The 19,228-nt window shown below is 38.0% G+C and overlaps 1 protein-coding gene across 6 annotated transcripts in view; it reads right to left on the bottom strand.

Annotated features, from left to right (window-relative positions):
- Positions 1–19,228, bottom strand: part of LOC106876428 (dynein axonemal heavy chain 3) — a 247,804-nt gene that overhangs the window by 45,432 nt on the left and 183,144 nt on the right. For 3 of the 6 annotated variants that reach the window (XM_089355522.1, XM_089355525.1, XM_089355523.1), the window contains exons 56-59: positions 11,093–11,335; positions 10,137–10,166; positions 4,021–4,181; positions 1,676–1,833 (exon numbers count right to left, since the gene is read on the bottom strand). In XM_089355522.1, the coding sequence (XP_089211648.1) occupies positions 1,676–1,833; positions 4,021–4,181; positions 10,137–10,166; positions 11,093–11,335 (592 nt within the window). Of the gene's footprint in view, positions 1–1,675; positions 1,834–4,020; positions 4,182–10,136; positions 10,167–11,092; positions 11,336–16,402; positions 17,029–19,228 lie in introns of those variants that run through there. The other 3 variants (XM_089355526.1, XM_089355524.1, XM_089355527.1) reach the window with 2 other exon arrangements.

A 19,228-nucleotide genomic window follows, 5' to 3' on the forward strand; every position in this document is an offset into this window, starting at 1 on the left:
ACATTTTGCAACTGAATTTTTTTTTTTCTTTTTAACCAAATCAATTCCTTCCAAAATCTCAATGACCACTTGATCTGAAACATTTCAAACAATCAGCTTATATCCATATATCAGCAGACAAGTCAGAAAAATAATCTATATAATCTACACATCAAAAGACACAACAAACTTCTGTAAGACAACATCACTAAAATACACAAGAAAATAAACCTTAAAATTTTTATTAAGGCACAAGCATGGCTGTGTGGGTAAGAAGCTCATTTTGCAACTGCATGGTTTCAGGTTCAATCTCATTGTGTAACACCTTGGGCAAATGTATTCTACTATAATCCCAAGTCAATCAATTCCTTATGAATAAATTTAGTACATGGAAACTGTGTTGAAATCCACTTGTGTGTGTGTGTGTGTGTGTGTGTGTGTGTGTGTGTGTGTGTGCGCGCGCGCGTGTGTGTTTATCGCCCACCACTGCATGACAACTGGCATTTGTTTGTTTACATCTCCCATAACTTAGCCAAATGGTAAAAGAGACTGATAGAATAAGTACCAGGCACGAAAATAAGTATTAGGGTTGATTTGTTTGACTAAACCCTTCAAGGTAGTGCCACAGCATGGCTGAAACAAGTAAAAGACAAAAGATTGAATATGGAGGCAAAAGTCACACAACTAAAAATCAAAAATAACAGGAAGCACCTTACTCCATGAACACTCTTCATCAGCCTTAAAACTTCTTTCCCCACCCTAAAAGTAGGTTAATGAAACTCTCCATCACCAGAATTGAAGTGAGTTTAATCAGTAGAACATTTATCTCCATTAATCCCCAAATTAGAAATGCCAATAGATTAGCTCAATAATGACTAAGCAGTTAAAATTATAAAAGATAAGTCAAAACATTTACCCAGTTTGAGAGAGAAAAAATACTACTTATCTATATTCAAAACTTTTTACTGAAAACTTTAGACAAGATCAAACAACTCCTTGAGTCATATTAATTTCAGTACTGTCATGAATGCTAGAAAGTCACTTCCATTTTTGATGACTCTAATGGCTTAATAAAAAGGTGAAACCCTGTCTCTAATGTTTTGATGGAATAAGGTACTTAAACTAGTTGGCTTTTTCATCCAAGATGAGCTTCAACAGTTTCCATCAACCAAATTCACTCACGAGAACATTGGTCAGCCCAGTGCTATTGTAAAAGATACTTGTCCAAGGTACCACACAGTAGGACCAATCCTGAAATTAAGTGGTTGCAAAGCAAACTTCTTAACCACACAGCCATGCCTGCAACTGGTATTTTCTTTTTAACTGACCCCCAAAAGGAAGTAAGACAAAGTTGACCTCAAAAAGGATTTGATCTCAGTGCACAGAGAGACAGAACAAATATTGCAAAGTATTCAATTTGCTGTTCTAACAATTCTGCCAGTCCCCTATCTTATATCATCTTCGAACATTTTACTGTTGTTTCCCATTTCTATCAAATTCAGAAGGTTGTTATCCTCTTTACATTTTGATGGTGATTATTAAATTTCACGAAGTAGCAGATTTCATTTCCTGACACATGTGATCGCCCATCATGCGGTAAATAAAGGTTAACTGTCTCCATTGCTAATGTCACAACCTACAGTCATTATGCCACCTAGCTAATTAAACACACAGTGATTGATTAATTAATCCTTACTTGTCATGAATTCTTCAAGATTCAATAAATTTGAAGCCCTCACAATTTCTGCCCAACTTTTCTCACTCAACCATTCAGGGGCTGGATTAGGGTATGGATTATCCAGAGCCACACCTCCAGTTAACAGAAAACGCCAAACTTCTTCATCAACATTTCCTCTGGAAAAGAAAAGAGGACATATGTTACAACATTGTAAAAGAACATTAAACAGACAGTTGGCCACAAATACATCATGGGTAAACTCCTCAAACTGAAGATATTTACTGCATTGTTGTTGGAGAATCTCTCATTGCTGTTGTTATTGGTACTCCGTCGCTTACGACGTCAAGGGTTCCAGTTGATCCGATCAACGGAACAGCCTGCTCGTGAAATTAACGTGCAAGTGGCTGAGCACTCCACAGACACGTGTACCCTTAACATAGTTCTTGGGGATATTCAGCGTGACACAGTGTGACAAAGATGACCTTTTGAATTACAGGCACAACAGAAACAGGAAGTAAGAGTGAGAGAAAGTTGTGGTGAAAGAGTACAGCAGGGTTCGCCACCATCCCCTGCCGGAGCCTCGTGGAGCTTTGGGTGTTTTCGCTCAATAAACACTCACAACGCCCGGTCTGGGAATCGAAACCGCGATCCTATGACCGTGAGTCCGCTGCCCTAGCCACTGGACCATTGCGCCTCCACTCTCATTGCTACACACCTTGAAAAAAGCATTAATTATCATAATTCACCATATCTTTTAGTCTTAATCTAATTCATAGGTTCTATTGTCCAATAAGTGACACTATTAATAATGAATGGTCGAGCAGAAAATACGCATAATATCATCACAGGTATATTTCGATGAGCTTGATCTTCAATTGTTCAGTAATATATTATTTGATTCTTTTATTTGTTTCAGTCATTTGACTGGCCGTGCTGGAGCACTGCCTTTAGTCAAACAAATCGACCCCAAAACTTATTCTTTGTAAGGCTAGTACTTACTCGATCGGTCTCTTTTGCCAAACCGCTAAGTTACGGGAACATAAGCACACCAACATCAGTTGTCAAACAATGGTAGAAGGACAAATACAGACACACAAACATATACATACATACATACATACATACATACATACATACATATATATATATATATATATATATATATATATACTTTATTGAGGGACTTCTTTCAGTTTCTGTCTATCAAATCCACTCGCAAGGATTTGGTCAGCCTGAGGCTATAGTAACAGATGCTCAAGGTACCACACAGTGGGACTGAACCCTGATTCATGTGGTTGGTAAGCAAGCTACTTACCATGCAGCCAAGACTAAAGCTGTTGTTAGCAAGAAAGGAAATAAGACACCCATTCCAACTGATTAATGACCCTGCTCAATATGTAGGAAAGGAGTGAGATGTAATTCCATTTGCTGCACCAAGTGTAACCAATGGACACATAAGCAATGCTGTGGAATCGTGGGTAGGTTATCGGATAGCATTGCTTTTGTGTGTGGTAGATGCACAGGAACAATAAGTACTAAGAGCCCGAGGGATTTAAACTCTCTTAAATGCCCAGGAAGCTCTCTTGAGGTAGTAGATAGTTTCTGCTATTTAGGTGACCAAATTAGTAATGGTGGATGCTCTGAAAGTATTGTTTCTAGAATAAGAATAGGATGGAGGAAGTTCAGAGAACTACTACCTCCGTTGGCCACAAGAGGACTCTCTCTTTCAGAGTGAAAGGTAGATTGTATGAGAACGGCTATGTTACATGGTAGTGAGACATGAGTAGTGAAGGATACCTATTGTATGAGAGTGAAACATATCTCTTTCAATAACACTCTTAAATTAGGCTAAGCACATTCTGATAGGACACTAAACAACAACAACAACAAAAATATTTTGAAAAGGTTCACAGGCGCAGGAGTGGCTGTGTGGTAAGTAGCTTGCTTACCAACCACATGGTTCCGGGTTCATCCCCACCGCGTGGCACCTTGGGCAAGTGTCTTCTACTATAGCCTCGGGCCGACCAAAGCCTTGTGAGTGGATTTGGTAGACAGAAACTGAAAGAAACCCGTCGTATATATGTATATATATATATATGTATGTGTGTGTATATGTTTGTGTCTGTGTCCCCCCAACATCGCTTGACAACCGATGCTGGTATGTTTACGTCCCCTGTAACTTAGCAGTTCGGCTAAAGAGACCGATAGAATAAGTACTAGGCTTACAAAGAATAAGTCCTGGGGTCGATTTGCTCGACTAAAGGCAGTGCTCCAGCATGGCCACAGTCAAATGACTGAAACAAGTAAAAAGAGTAAAAAGAGAAAAAAGAGTAATCCGATATCCAAAACAAATGAATGCTTACGCTCCTTTCATGAGCTCAACACATAAAATGAATGAGAAGAGAAGCTTATCTTTCTCAAACAAAGACCGACACACATTCCGATAGATGCTGTTTGTGAAATACAAGTTGAGGTTTTCAATCCGTTTCTCAATATTCGATGCCGGTGGGCTGTTGGTTATACACTGTAATGTACAGATAAAATACAATTAAAGTCAGGTCACACTACATGTCACATGTTATACTGATAGTACAGTCTTAATATCCTTATCACTACATTGTCATCATCGTCATTATCATCATCATATCACCACCACCACCACCACCACACCATCACCACCAATGTATTATCATTGTTAGCATTATAATCTTCCCCCATCATCATCATCATCATCAACCTTGTGGTCATCATTAACACCATTAAAATCACCATTGTCCACTTTATCATTGTTATCACCATTGACATCAACGTTGTTAACCAGCATCACCACCACCATCATCATCATCATCATCACTATCAAACCACTGCTGTTATTATTGCCATTATTGGCATTGCCATAGTCACAGACATCGTCATTGTCATCATCACTCAGAACGATCACAATTATTATTGCAATATCAACATCATCACTGTCATTATCATGCTTATTACCACCACCACCACCACCACCAATACCAACACATCTAAAACAGCTACACATTGCTAAAATGTTACATACAATCTCTCCCAGTGATGTCACCTTACCTTGTTAAAGTGCTATGTGCCATGACTCCACTATGGTGTTACATTCTTTCATCAGTAGAATTATATCTCCCTTCAAGTTGTGTAACACCTTCCTCTCACTACAAGTTTTATCCCACTATTGGTAATACATCCTGCTGCCTTGTGGTGTTAAACCCCCTCCCGCACCAGAAATATGACATTCTCCTCCTACCACCCATAGTGTTGCATTCTCCTCTCACCACCCACAGCGTTACATTCTCCTCCCACCACTAGTCTTGCATCATACTCCCTGCTCTTGTGATATCACATCCTCCTGCCACTACTCTCATATGTTATACTTTCCTACCAGAGTTGTTATACAAGTGGGTGTTGAAAAGTTCCTGGCTTTAGGTAAAAGAAAATACAGGAGGATCAGTTAATTATTTTATTCAACATATTACCCTTTCAGATTCACACACTTATTGCAACAGTTCTTTCCTTTTTTTCAATGCCTTGTAAAAGAATTTGGAATGCTAGACCGCCAACCAGGCCTATCGTGATACCCTTAAAACCAGCAACTTTTCAGCGCCGCTTCATACTTCCGCTGACTATAGAAGTTACATCCTCTCCCACCATTAGTCTTATGCTACTCCTACCTCCACTCAGAGAGAAAAATGAAAATCCTTGTTTAAGAACTGTAGCTGAAACTGACACATAAACCATAAGCAATATTATCTGAATGTAGTAGATAGTGAGTGTGTGTGTGTGTGTGTGTGTGTGTGTGTGTGTGTGTGTGTGTGTGTGTGTGTGTGAATGCATTTGCATGACCATGTGGCTGAGAAGCTTGCTTCCTAACCATGTGGTCTTGGGTTCAGTTATGTATGGATACATGTTTCTCTGTATTATAAGTGCAATGGGTGCATGTTTATGAAAGATGTAATGCTCTTGGTATATGTGCACATATATATATATGTTGTTACATATGGTGTTTGTGTGCACACATGCTTGTGTGTGTGTGTGTGTGTGTGAGTGTGCATAGATGCATGTATAAATAAATGTATATGCATGCAATACAGAAAAATGAAGGTTAAGTAAAGAAATCAGCATGTAGTGTATCACATGACAACAACAGATGACAACTAATCGGTGTGAACATGTGATTGTAGACATGACTTTGTATGACTGTAAAAGAGGTGAAATATGTAGTGTACCACATGACAACACAGCAATCTATCAATGTGAACATGTGATTATAGACATTGCTTTGTGTGACTGTAAAAGATGTGAAACGGTTACATGTAGTGACTGACATGATGCTATGCTATGGGAAGTGAAACAACACAAGCTTCAACATATAGTGTACCACATGGTAACAAAAGTTCAAACAAACTACATAAAGAAAAGAAATTCTTGAGAGACAAAAAAAAAAAAATCCTCACCTCAAAAAGATGGAATATATTAAAGTTATGAAAAGGACATGCAAGATATGAAGGGATACAGACAGTGGAAAAGAAGGAGCAATGTAGACAGACAACAACCTGTAGTGTGTGTGTGTGTGTGTGTGCGCGTGTGCGTGCATGAGTGAGATGTTGTGGTGTAAGGCGATGGGACACGAGACATGACGCAGTGAAGTTTGTGGTGGAAGTGTTTGTGAAAGAGGCAGGCTGAGTGAGATGTATCAGGATAGAAGTAGAAACTCAATGAAAGCAAGATGACAGTGGAGGAAGTGTGATCCTGTGAACGGACAGGGAGACAGCACTCAGGGTTAAAAGTGAGAACAATACATAATGCAGGCGACAGATTGGGAGGACGAGGGGGAAGAATAATAATAATAATAAGAAGAAGAAGAAGAAGAAGGCAGGAAGGAAGGAAGGAGGGAAGAGAAAAAAAGAGAAGGAAAAGAAGGGGAGGAGGAGGGCATGATAAGAAAAAAGAAAGCTAGAAAGAGGATCTAGAACCTGTAGTCCAAGATATGTGTAAACATGGTCTATATCCTAGCCTCCATACAGAACAGGATCTCAAAAGAATCGAAGATACAAGAGAAGTGAGCATTTTTTGCAATTTTATGTCGATTAGGGTAATAATTAGCTGAGTCTGCAGCACAGGTTCAATTCCAGCTAAACTGTTAGTTCACATCATTTATTCTTTCTATTATTGAATTCTGCAATAATCAGTAGCATGGAAAAAAGATGAGCTTCAACAATATTGATTGTTCTCTACATGATAAGTAAATTCATGGAATTGGTGCTTATCTGGAGGACCTATAAGGAGGGGTAGTGAAGTTCAGCAGGTACATTGAACTGGGCCTGTGACTATCTGCCAGGCTCATTCCTAAAAATAAGCTCACAATCCCTTGAATTCTGAGATGATGCTCCTGTCCAGGTCTTGAAAGCAGCTTTAATCTACCTTGCCAAACTTCTCTTAAAGAAATAGCTGTGTGGTTAAGGTGTTTGTTTTCCAACCATGTGGTTTTGAGTTCAGTTCCATCCCATTGTATGCCACCTTGGGCCAAAACTTTGTGAGCAGTTTTGGCTGTGGGGTTGAGTAGCTTGTTTCTCAACCATGTGGTTTCGAGTTTGGTCCTGTCCCTTTGTGTGGCACACATCTTGAGCCAACCAAAGCCTTCTGAGTGGTTTTGGCTGATGGAAACTGAAAGAAGCCTTTTGTATGTGTGTGTGTGTGTGTGTGTGTGCATGTGCATGTGAGTGTGTCCACTTGTCTTGACATCACATGATGGTTCTAAATGAATGTCAATATCATGCAAGTGATGTCATTTGTTTCCAGTCTCCTATGAGAACTTGCCTGGCCATGCTTGGACACAGGTGAGAGTTGGGAGCAGGAACAGTCTCTGGTCACAGAAAACCTACCTTGATAAATCCCATCTGTCCCATGTAAGCATAGAAAAGTGGATGTTAAAATGTGGAAGATGAAATCTTGTTCATTTTCAAGTACTCCTGATCAACTCCAAACAGATTTTCTAAAAGTGGCAACCAAATTTCACAGAATAACTCAATGGATCATTTGTCAATTCCAAATGCTACTATCACTGACTATAGCAGTAAACCATACAGCCTTGTAATACATGTTTAGTTAGGTGGACTGTACTACTCTGTGGCACCAATGTAACAGTGGGACTATATCACACTGCAGTATCTGCTAAGAGCTAGATGGATTATAGCTCACTCTGTTACCTATATACAACTAGGTCAACTATATCTCACTGTAGCATCTATATATAATTAAACAAATTGTATTTCATGTGCGGCATGTTTAGACCTTTGTAGACATGCTCTTTAAGTATTAAAATATCTAGGTTACAGATAGAATGCATTAGGAGTGATGGTATATGAACCAGCAACATCTCAGACAATTGTGTAATACGCAACTGACTTGACTGTCTGCATTCACTCTCAACAAACTCCATGGAGACAATGGTCCTTCTAGGATTATGCAACAAGCCATAACACAAAAGAGATTATTCATTAAGAATGGTTGTTAAAGAATTTGACGGTGTGCTTTTCTTTTTGAGATACTGTTATCAGAAACTGAATAAGAGAAGAGACTAGGCCACATATTCAACACACAGATATTGTAAATAAAGTGGGTGTTTCAGAGATTCATATCACAAGTGATAAAGGGTGGAGCGACAAATGGTGAAGAATAGAAAGAGACATTTAATGAGCTATTGAGAGATCAGTGCATAGATATATCTCCAATAAATCACCAGCGATAATGGTTTTTAAAACATCAGGAACTTTGTATTATTTTACTACTAGACATAGATCCATCATTTTTAAAAATGTTTATTCAAAATTTTTCATACACATTACCAACCAACAAACTTTACTGGCAGTATCGATAAAGCACCAAACAAAATACTTTGTAATATTTACTTTTGATTCTTAACATTCTGAATTTAAATCCCACTGGCATTGACTTCATTTTTTTTCTTCGTTTCATCATCACCATCATCATCATTATCATTTAACGTCTGCTTTCCATGCTAGCATGGGTTGGACGATTTGACTGAGGACTGGTGAGCCAAATGGCTACAGAGGCTCCAATTTGATTTGGCAGAGTTTCTACAGTTGGATGCCCTTCCTAACACCAACCACTCCGAGAGAGTAGTGGATGCTTTTATGTGCCACCAGCATGAAGGCCAGTCAGGCGGTACTGGCAATGGCCACGCTCAAAAGGATGTACATTATGTGTCACCTGCGCAGGAGCCAGTCCAGCGGCACTGGCAACAACCTCACTCGAATGTCTTTTCACGTGCCACCGGCACGAGTACCGGGAAGGTGACACAGGTAACGATCACACTCAAATGGTGCTATTTACATGCCACTGGCACAGAAGCCAGACAGCTGCTCTGGCAACGATCATGCTCGGACGGTGATGTTAGTGCTCCACTGGTACAGGTGCCATCATGATTTCAAAGTAATTAAATTAAGTACTAATCAAGTTACTACGTTGTAGGGGTTAATATAATTAATTGTACTCTTCAAGTATTTGTGATTTTGTGCCTCTGTTAGTAATTTCATTTTTTTTTTTAAGAAAGACCTATACTATTTTCAGAGAATTATCAAATATCTTGTTCTTTCACATTTTACAAAACCCTTTCAAAAAGAGTCTTGATAACATTTCAGTCTTTAACCAATACCAGAGAACTACCAACATGCAAAAGTGGTGCTTTTCTATGTTATGGGTTTCAAGAAGTGGAACATTTTGCTAAAGCTATTAAAAAGTAGTCTCAGAGAACCCAGTAAATTGGAGTTTTTATCTGCTAATACCTAATTTTAAAATTATTTACCAATTTATTATGTTCGTAACAGTTATGATTTTTTATTAAAACGAAAATGAGTCATCAACACTAATTAAATACCTGGCAATATTCAGAGCACTAAATATTCCTTGAGATGAAATTTGCATAAAACACTGTTTGATAATCCAAGATGATAGAAAGGAATGTAGTGGGAGTATCAGCATTATAAAGGGGCAGTAAGGGATATATTGAAGATATATCTATAACTCAACACAAACATCTCTATACCTCATACACAAATATACATGTTTATATATATATATATATATATATATATATATATATATATATATATATATATGTATATATACACATATATATATACACATACATACATACTTATATATATACAAACACACTCAAACATGTGAGTGTGTGCCTCTGTGTGTGTGTGTGTATGTATATATATATATATATATATATATATATATATATAAATATATATATATATACATACACACACACATACAAATATGTATACATATACATATATCCCACACACACACACACACACACACACTCACACACACACACACACACACACACACACACACACATTTAATATACACACGTGCTCACCACCAACAGGCCCCTTCCTCAGACAGACATAGTTACCTTCTGCAGGAAATCACACTGTGGTATAAGCTGGAAGAAATGGCAGGTCAAGGATGAATTATATAAAAAGAAGAAGAAGAAACAAAACTGAGATCTAAAATGGAATTTAAAAAAAAAATTTCCATTGAAGTTATATTTGATATTTGCATGACACATGGCTAATAGTTGTCATCATATAATTTGTGTAAAGATTTTCATTGGCCACAGTCAAATGTTTAATTAGCATCTTCTCTGCCAAGTGTTCACATTCATTTAACAGTAACACCAGCATCAACAACAACATGAACAAACCTGCCTTAACCTACTATCTATTATCTTCATGAGAAAAACCCTAAGGTACCTAAGACATTGTTGAACAAACATTAGTCTTTAAAGCTATAGGATTATCTGAGGGATAAATTTGTAAATTGAGACAATTATCAAAGTTAACTTTTGTGACTTCGCAGATATTAGAGAGATAGAATCAAATAATTGACTAGACAAACAAATAATTTCTCTCCATATCTTAGCTGAAGTTGATACTAGGAGAATAATTTCACTGGACAGTAGTGAGAACAAAACTTGGTCGCTGGGAAAACATTTGTATTGTAAAAAGATAAACATAAAGATGAGACAAAGCAAGAGTCAGATCTCCCCCAAAGAAAAGACAAAATAATTTTATACATTCCCTTTATGCTTGGACTTGTGCCTTGGAGGGGAACTTTTTAGATGCAATCCCATTGTCATTCATGACTGAAGGGAATCTTTTACATTCACTTTAATAAGTCCTCAAGTAACTGTCCACTGATGATATGTGAACTAGTTCACATTGGCAAGGGGAGAAAAGAGTCTATTTCTGCTGGTTACTAGGTTCTTATTACTTACAATGACCCAAATGAACAACAGTAAACGATATCACAGATAAATACACTGTACATGAATGTGTAACCAAACCCCTTGATATAAGAATAACTTACATGTAGATACAGGTTGATAAACCAAGTGAGAGAATATTGGTACATAGGTTCAATATTGGCAAGTTCTGTAATACAAAAGAATAATATGGAAGAATGAACAGCCACAGGCCGGTAACCATTCCTTGTTTCATCAATCTCTATCTCTGTTGCAACTGCAATAGCTTGCTTTGCTGATATCTCTTCTGCCAAAAGTTTTGATGAAGTTAAGACTTTATTTGCAGTTTCATCTTCTAGAATATTCCCCTAAGTGTGAAAAAAATAGTCAAAGATAAATCGTAAAGAACATTTCGAACTGAAAAAAGATAATAAATTATAATAATAAATTGTTCCAGGTGTGAAAGGATACTTAGTGTTTATAGTAACATGCTTAACCCTTTAACTTTCAAATTAATTTATCAAATGTAATGCTTATTTATCCCTATCTTTAAAAATTGATCGTGCATTATCTTGTAGTGCCAAGATTTTGAAGATATGACTGTTTATTTTTAGAATGACATTGTAGGGTAGATGTGATAGGTTGAATCTGGCCAGTTTCAACATAAAACAGGTAGAATATTTGGGCAGGATATGGCCAGTTTAAATGCTAAAGGGTTAAAACTTACATATCATTTCTGAAAAAAATGAATAATATTGTATATATATATATATATATATATATATATATATATATATATATAATACATGTCATTCACAAAGGTGGTTTTTAAATGAAAGAACACAAGAATAGGCATTTCTTTTAAACTTTCATTTCATATTTCAAAAAATATTCAGACAGTGGATATTCAAAAGAAAATCAGGCTCAGTTTACCAGCTATGATCAGAAACAAGTAACTCTTGAGAACTAGAAATCAAAGCCATTCAGTTACAATGTATTAAAGAATACTCTGCATTTGCATTGAGACTTACAGTTTTTTGCTTCTGATGAATCAACATGTGTATGTGTGTGTGTATGTGTGTGTGTATGTGTGTGTGTGTGTCTGTGAGTGTGTGTGTGTATTATATATATATATATATATAGTCATTCCAAACATGAACAAGCAAGAAAAAACAACAACGCTTTGCTGGGTGGAGGTGCTTATTTCCCCTTTGAAAACATAAGGACACAGAAAATGTGTCATGGCCAACTGGAAACAGTGTTTCCTAGGGATAAATAGCAGTAGCATTCTTCCCTTTCATAGGACTGCCACAATAAGTTGGCAACATACCATCACTTTATATATATATATATATATATATATATATATATATATATATATATATATATATATATATATATATATATATGTTGTTCTACTTGGGGATGGTCATATTGCCAGTTTAGCCAATAAAAACACACGCACTGTATGTTTTAAACAATACATAGATAAACAAATGGAATTAAATACTACATACGTTAACAAAATTTAATTAAACACAAAAAAAAAAAACAGTAGAGACACACATAAGAAAGCAGGAAACAAAGGACCACTGATGAGGTCACAGAAGTGTGACGAAAGAACTCTGGCCGAAATAAGATTAAGATCAATGTAATATAAAGCTGAAGCAAATTAACACCAAATATACAGTGCGTGTGTTTTTATTGGCTAAACTGGCAATATGACCATCCCCAAGTACAACAACATCTGTTTCAACACACGATTTCACATCAAAAATCTTGCAAAACAAATATATATATATATATATATATATATTAAAGTATTAATTTGAAAGCGACAAGTTCCGAGATCAATAATACTCCTTATCAAAGCTGACACATATCTAAACACAGAGGGCATATATAAGCCATTATAAGCATGTGAACACTTAACACAAAAACATATATATATATATATATATATATATATATATATATATATATATACATATAATAGTGTAATTCCATGCTCAAGTCAAAGTCAGGTAAGTGATTGCATAAATACATACAGATAAATTAAGAAGGCCAAGCTGATGAGATAACAGTTCACAATAGTCCAAAGGGGAAGTCTTCAAATGAATCCAATAAATTTTTAAAAGTCTTACGGCCATTTTCAGGAATGTGTGAAGAAATATGTAGGAAGACCTTTTGAATTTCAGTAATCTACATTTCCTTTGTCAGAGAATATGTACGGATTTGGAATTTTTAAACAAAATCATAAAATTATTCGTGTATAATTACTGTATATTCTTAAACATATATTTACAATCCCACGAATAATTCTATGATCTTGTTTAAATATTTTTCTTAGAGGAATTCAAGTTCATGGTAAAGAGCTTTCTAGATAAGATGGATGAGGACTACATATTCATATATTAAGTATCTACATAATGTAAACATCCTTCTTATCAACTTGAATTCCTGTGAGAAAGTATCTAAGCATCAGCCTTTGGAATGAGATGGCCCTGAAGATATCTAGATACTTTGTTGTTAATTTTTACATATAGAACTCTTAACATGGTTCAAATATTCCAAAGCACTGTTTACATAGTGACCAGATTGAAACATGTGTAGGTACCTCTTATGCATATTTTATTTTATGTTAATGCATGCTCATTTAAATTTTATTTGTATTAAACTATTTGCTATGTTCATATTGTAATACAAATAAAATAAGTATCCATAATATTTTTCTCCTTTTTCTTATAGCAATAAATATATACACTAGCAGAGATACTCAGCATTGCTTGAGATTAAAATGGCATAGTTTGTATATATATTACAGCTCTGTTGAAACAGGTGATACAGGAAAGTGCAGCATTGATGACAAAACGTTTGTAGAGTAAATGATATGCTAATTTGACTAAGTGATATGTCATGTGTCCATTTGGAGTATTCCAGGCCCTAAGCTGTCATGGAAAATTACAAGTGAGGGCTATTGGACTTTTGAATGCACCAAAAATCTGTCAGTAGATATAGTCTCTTTTGTGGCAGTTGGCACTGCGTTTAACATGACTCACCATCTGAAGTTTTGACACCTCCTTCAGATTTGTTGTACTACATTATCATCATCATTATCATCATCATCATCGTTTAATGTCCGCTTTCCATGCTAGCATGGGTTGGACGATTTGACTGAGGACTGGTGAAACCGGTTGGCTACACCAGGCTCCAATCTAATTTGGCAGAGTTTCTACAGCTGGATGCCCTTCCTAATGCCAACCACTCAGAGAGTGTAGTGGGTGCTTTTACGTGTCACCCGCACGAAAACGGCCACGCTCGAAATGGTGTCTTTTATGTGTCACCCGCACAAGAGCCAGTCCAGAGGCACTGGCAACGATCTCGCTCGAAAACCCTACGAAGGCCAGTCAGGCGGTACTGGCAATGGTCACGCTCAAAATGGTGCATCTTATGTGCCACCCGCACAAGAGCCAGTCCAGGGGCACTGGCAATGATCTCACTTGGTTTGCCGGGTCTTCTCATGCACAGCACATTTCCAAAGGTCTCGGTCAGTAGTCATTGCCTCGGTGAGGCCCAACATTCGAAGGTCTTGCCTCACCACCTCAGCCCAGGTCTTCCTGGGCCTACCTCTTCCACGGTTTCCCTCAACTGTTAGGGTGTGGCACTTTTTCACGCAGCTATCCTCATTCATTCTCACCACATGTCCATGCCAGCGCAATCGTCTCTCTTGCACACCACAACTGATGCTTCTTATGTTCAGCTTTTCTCTCAAGATACTTACACTCTGACGGGTATGCACATTGACATTACACATCCAGTGGAGCATACTGGCTTCATTCCTTGCGAGCTTACGCATGTCCTCAGCAGTCACAGCCCATGTTTCACTGCCATGTAGCATGGTTGTTCGTACGCATGCGTCATACAGTCTGCCTTTTACTCTGAGTGAGAGTCCCTTTGTCGCCAGCAGAGGTAAGAGCGCTCTAAACTTTGCCCAGGTTATTCTTATTCTAGCAGCTACACTTTCAGCGCACCCACCCCCACTACTAACTTGGTCACCCAGATAGTGGAAGCTATCGACTACCTCTAGTTTTTCTCCCTGGAATGAGATAGAAGTTGTTTCCTGTTTGTTTACAGTGTTTATTGCACCTGAACATCTGCCACATACAAAAACTAACTTCATAGTTAATCTGCCTTTGATATTGCTGCACCTCTTATGTGTCCATAGCTTGCACCGGGTACATCTTATAGAGTTACTACCTACTCCTTTTCTACATACTGAGCAGGGCCATCTACCTGAAGGGGTTTGTGTTTTATCTACCTTCCTACTTATTAGGATTTTGGTTTTTGCTAGGTTGACTCTAAGGCCCTTCGATTCTAGTCCTTGCTTCCACACCTGAAACTTCTCTAGTTCTGATAGTGACTCCGCAATTAGTACAAGGTCATCAGCATAGAGGAACTCCCAGGGGCAACCTGTCTTGAATCCCTCTGTGATTGCCTGGAGGACTATGATAAATAAGAGGGGGCTGAGGATGGAACCTTGGTGGACCCCTACCTCTACCCGAAATTCATTACTGTACTCATTTCCAACCCTCACCTTACTGGCAGCATCTCTGTACATGGCTCGCACAGCTCTCACTAACCATTCTTCTATCCCAAGTTTCGTCATTGACCACCAGATAAGGGATCGGGGGGACCATGTCAAAGGCTTTCTCCATGTCAACGAAGGCCAGGTACAGAGGTTTATCCTTGACTAGGTGTTTCTCCTGCAGCTGTCTTACTAGAAATATGGCATCAGTAGTGCTTTTACCTGGTACGAACCCAAACTGCATCTCATCTAAATTGATTCGCTCCCTAATTAGTTGGGCTATGACCCTTTCCGTAACTTTCATAACCTGATCTAACAGCTTGATGCCTCTGTAATTCACAAAGTAAATTTAGAAGAACTGCAGTTGTTCATTTGTGAGTAACGGAAGCAATGAGGTGATAGATTTGCCCTTGAACTTTGAACATTGGTGTAAATCCATGTTCAACTATCTCCTTAGATGCACCAAATGATGTCATTTGAAATGCAGAATTGTATTGTCTGATATTGTTCAGAAAATCCTTTGACTGGATGAAACTGCCTTCCAGAAGATCTATAAGAAGTTGAGGAGGAGCTGGTAATTCTGGAAATCTTACCTTATTACCTGAGCAGCACATGTCATTAATATCATTTGGAAATTTTAAAGCTTTGCAGGCATGACAATTTGAGTTTAGCACACCAATTTGCACAAAATAATCATTTTTATAAGAATGGGATGGATCATATATGAAAGTAGCTCCAAGAGTTGTGAAGAATAAATTTATACATAGTCTGTTACTGAGAGCTGTTCTATTGGAGCTCTGTCTAATCATTAAAACGTTTTAATGATTCAGCATTAAGTGTTGCAACATACCTTTGTTGATGTTGGAAAAGTCTCATCTCCCTTCTCTCTTGAGACTCCATCTGATGTGCTGCAGGATGTGTTTGATAATCTTGAGAAAGTTTCATCTCCTGTCTCTCTTGACACTCTATTTGATGTGCTGCAGCATGCATTTGCTGCTCTTGGGAAAGTCTCATCTGCCTTCTGTATTGAAACTCCATCTGACATGCTGCAGCATGCCTTTGCTTATCGAGAAAAAGTTTCATCTCCCTTCTCTTTTGAGACTCTATTTGACATGTTGCAGCATGCTTTTGCTGATCTTGGGAAAGTCTCATCTGCCTTCTCTCTTGAGACTCCATCAGACGTGCTGCAGCATGGCTTTGCTGATCTTGGGAAAATCTCATCTGCCTTCTCTCTTGACACTCCATCTGATGTGCTGCAGCATGTATTTGCTGATCTTGGGAAAGTCTCATCTCCCTTTTCTCTTGAGTCTCTGTCTGACGTACTGCAGCATGACTTTGCTGATCTTGAGAAAATGTCATCTCCTTTCTCTGTTGAGATTTTATTTGACGCACGGCAACATGCATTTCCCGATCTTGGGAAAGTCTCATCACCCTTCTCTCCTCAGACTCCATTTGATGTGCTGTAGGATGCATCGGCTGATCTTGGGAAAATGTCAAAAATATAACAGAAATAAGATGATCTTAGTGTTATCTTATTACATTAGAATTAAAAGTGAAAGAATAAAATTGAAATGTCCACTGCTGTTAGCATTCGGTTACCTTCAGAGAGCCTATGAATTCACCGATCCATCTATACTGTTGTTTTTCTTGGAGTGCCCGCTCTTTGCAATCTTTGCATTGGCCAGTGGCTTGATAAAGCTTCCAAGCTTGAACATAAGACATTTTTCTGCATCCTAATTGCTTGCTATATTCATGAAAGACACATTTTTCTGATGAGGTAACATAATCTTTAATCTAGTAACTGGGCTGATACTACGATGCTTTTCCATAGCAAATGAATGTGTAACAATGTTCAATTGTTAAACAAAACAATGCAGTACAACCAGTCATATGACCACCCGTTTGGTTGATTAATGTACATAATCTTGGTACAGTCTTAAACTTATTTTACCGACAATTTTTAATCATTTGAATTAATTGCACATTAAAATTATTTGAATTCTAGAAAGATATAAAACGCCTATATCATTCAAAAGAGAAAAAAATTCTACGTAAACTGTAAAAGGTAAAATAATTTTATACAGTTTTGTTAAAAATAAATTAATGAAGGAATAGAACTGTCATCATTGGTCTTAAACTTATCTTGGACAGTGTATATATATATAGACATATATATATACATACATACATATATATAGTGGTTGGCGTTAGGAAGGGCATCCAGCTGTAGAAACTCTGCCAAACCAGATTGGAGCCTGGTGTTGCCATCCGGTTTCACCATTCCTCAGTCAAATCGTCCAACCCATGCTAGGATGGAAAGCGGACGTTAAATGATGATGATGATGATATGTATGCATGTATTCTGCATATTCATGTGTTTGTGTGTGTGTGTGTGTGTGTGTGTGTGTGTGTGTGTGTATTTGTGTGTGTCCTTGTCTGTCCATATTACCTATGTACCTATCTGTCTGTTTATCTATTTGTTTACTTACATATCCATTTACATATATATGTATGTATAGACTTAGAGACAAGTTACTTGAAGCATGGACAGAGACTTAGAGACAAGTTACTTGAAGCATGGACAGAGACTTAGAGACAAGTTACTTGAAGCATTTAACGAAATAGAAGGGGATATAGCATCATACAACGTGGAAGACAATTGGAGATTTCTGCGGGACAACCTGTTGAAAGCCACCGACCAGATTTGTGGGTGGTGTAAGGTCCCCTCCCGACCCAGAATAACGTGGTGGTGGAACAAGGAGGTAGACAGGGCTATTAGACAAAAGAAACAGGCTTGGAAGGACTGGAAGAACGGTGGTAGCAGGGAATTGTACCAATGTGCCAGAAGGGAGGCTAGGTGACAGGTTTATTTAGCCAGAGGGGAAGCAGATAAGAAAAGATTTGCCAATGTTCTGCGCCGTGAGGACCAAAAACTCGAGGTATTTCGTGTTGCAAGACAGTGTAGGAGAGAGAATAGTGATGTTGTAGGAGAGAAATGTGTTCGCATGGATGATGGTACGCTTGCACTAAATGAGGATGCAAAGAAAGAGGTCTGGAGATGCCACTACGATAGATTGCTTAATAAAGAGAATGAATGGGAGGAAGAGAGCCTGCCGTATGTCGACCCAAAAGAGGGAACAGCTATCCGAGTTGATAGTACCGGGGTAGATAAAGCAATTAAGAGTATGAAGACCGGGAAAGCCCCCGGCCCATCAGGAATCACTGCGGAAATGCTCAAAATATCTGGCAGTGTTGGCTATAGCCTAGTCACCCGTATTACGAACCAGGTGATACACGAAGGAGTCATACCCAATGACTGGTGTAGCAGCATCATAGTCAACTGCTACAAAGGTAAAGGTGACGCTTTAGATACAAATAATTACAGAGGCATCAAGCTGTTAGATCAGGTTATGAAAGTTACAGAGAGGGTCATAGCCCAACTAATTAGGGAGCGAATCAATTTAGATGAGATGCAGTTTGGGTTCGTGCCAGGTAAAAGCACTACTGATGCCTTATTTCTACTGAGACAGCTGCAGGAGAAATACCTAGCTAAGGATAAACCTCTGTACCTGGCTTTCGTTGACATGGAGAAAGCCTTTGACAGGGTCCCCCGATCCCTTATCTGGTGGTCAATGAGGAAACTTGGGATAGAAGAATGGTTAGTGAGAGCTGTGCG

This window comes from Octopus bimaculoides, chromosome 7, assembly GCF_046866305.1.
Source record: "Octopus bimaculoides isolate indiv1 chromosome 7, ASM4686630v1, whole genome shotgun sequence".
In the NCBI taxonomy this organism is placed as follows: domain Eukaryota; kingdom Metazoa; phylum Mollusca; class Cephalopoda; order Octopoda; family Octopodidae; genus Octopus; species Octopus bimaculoides.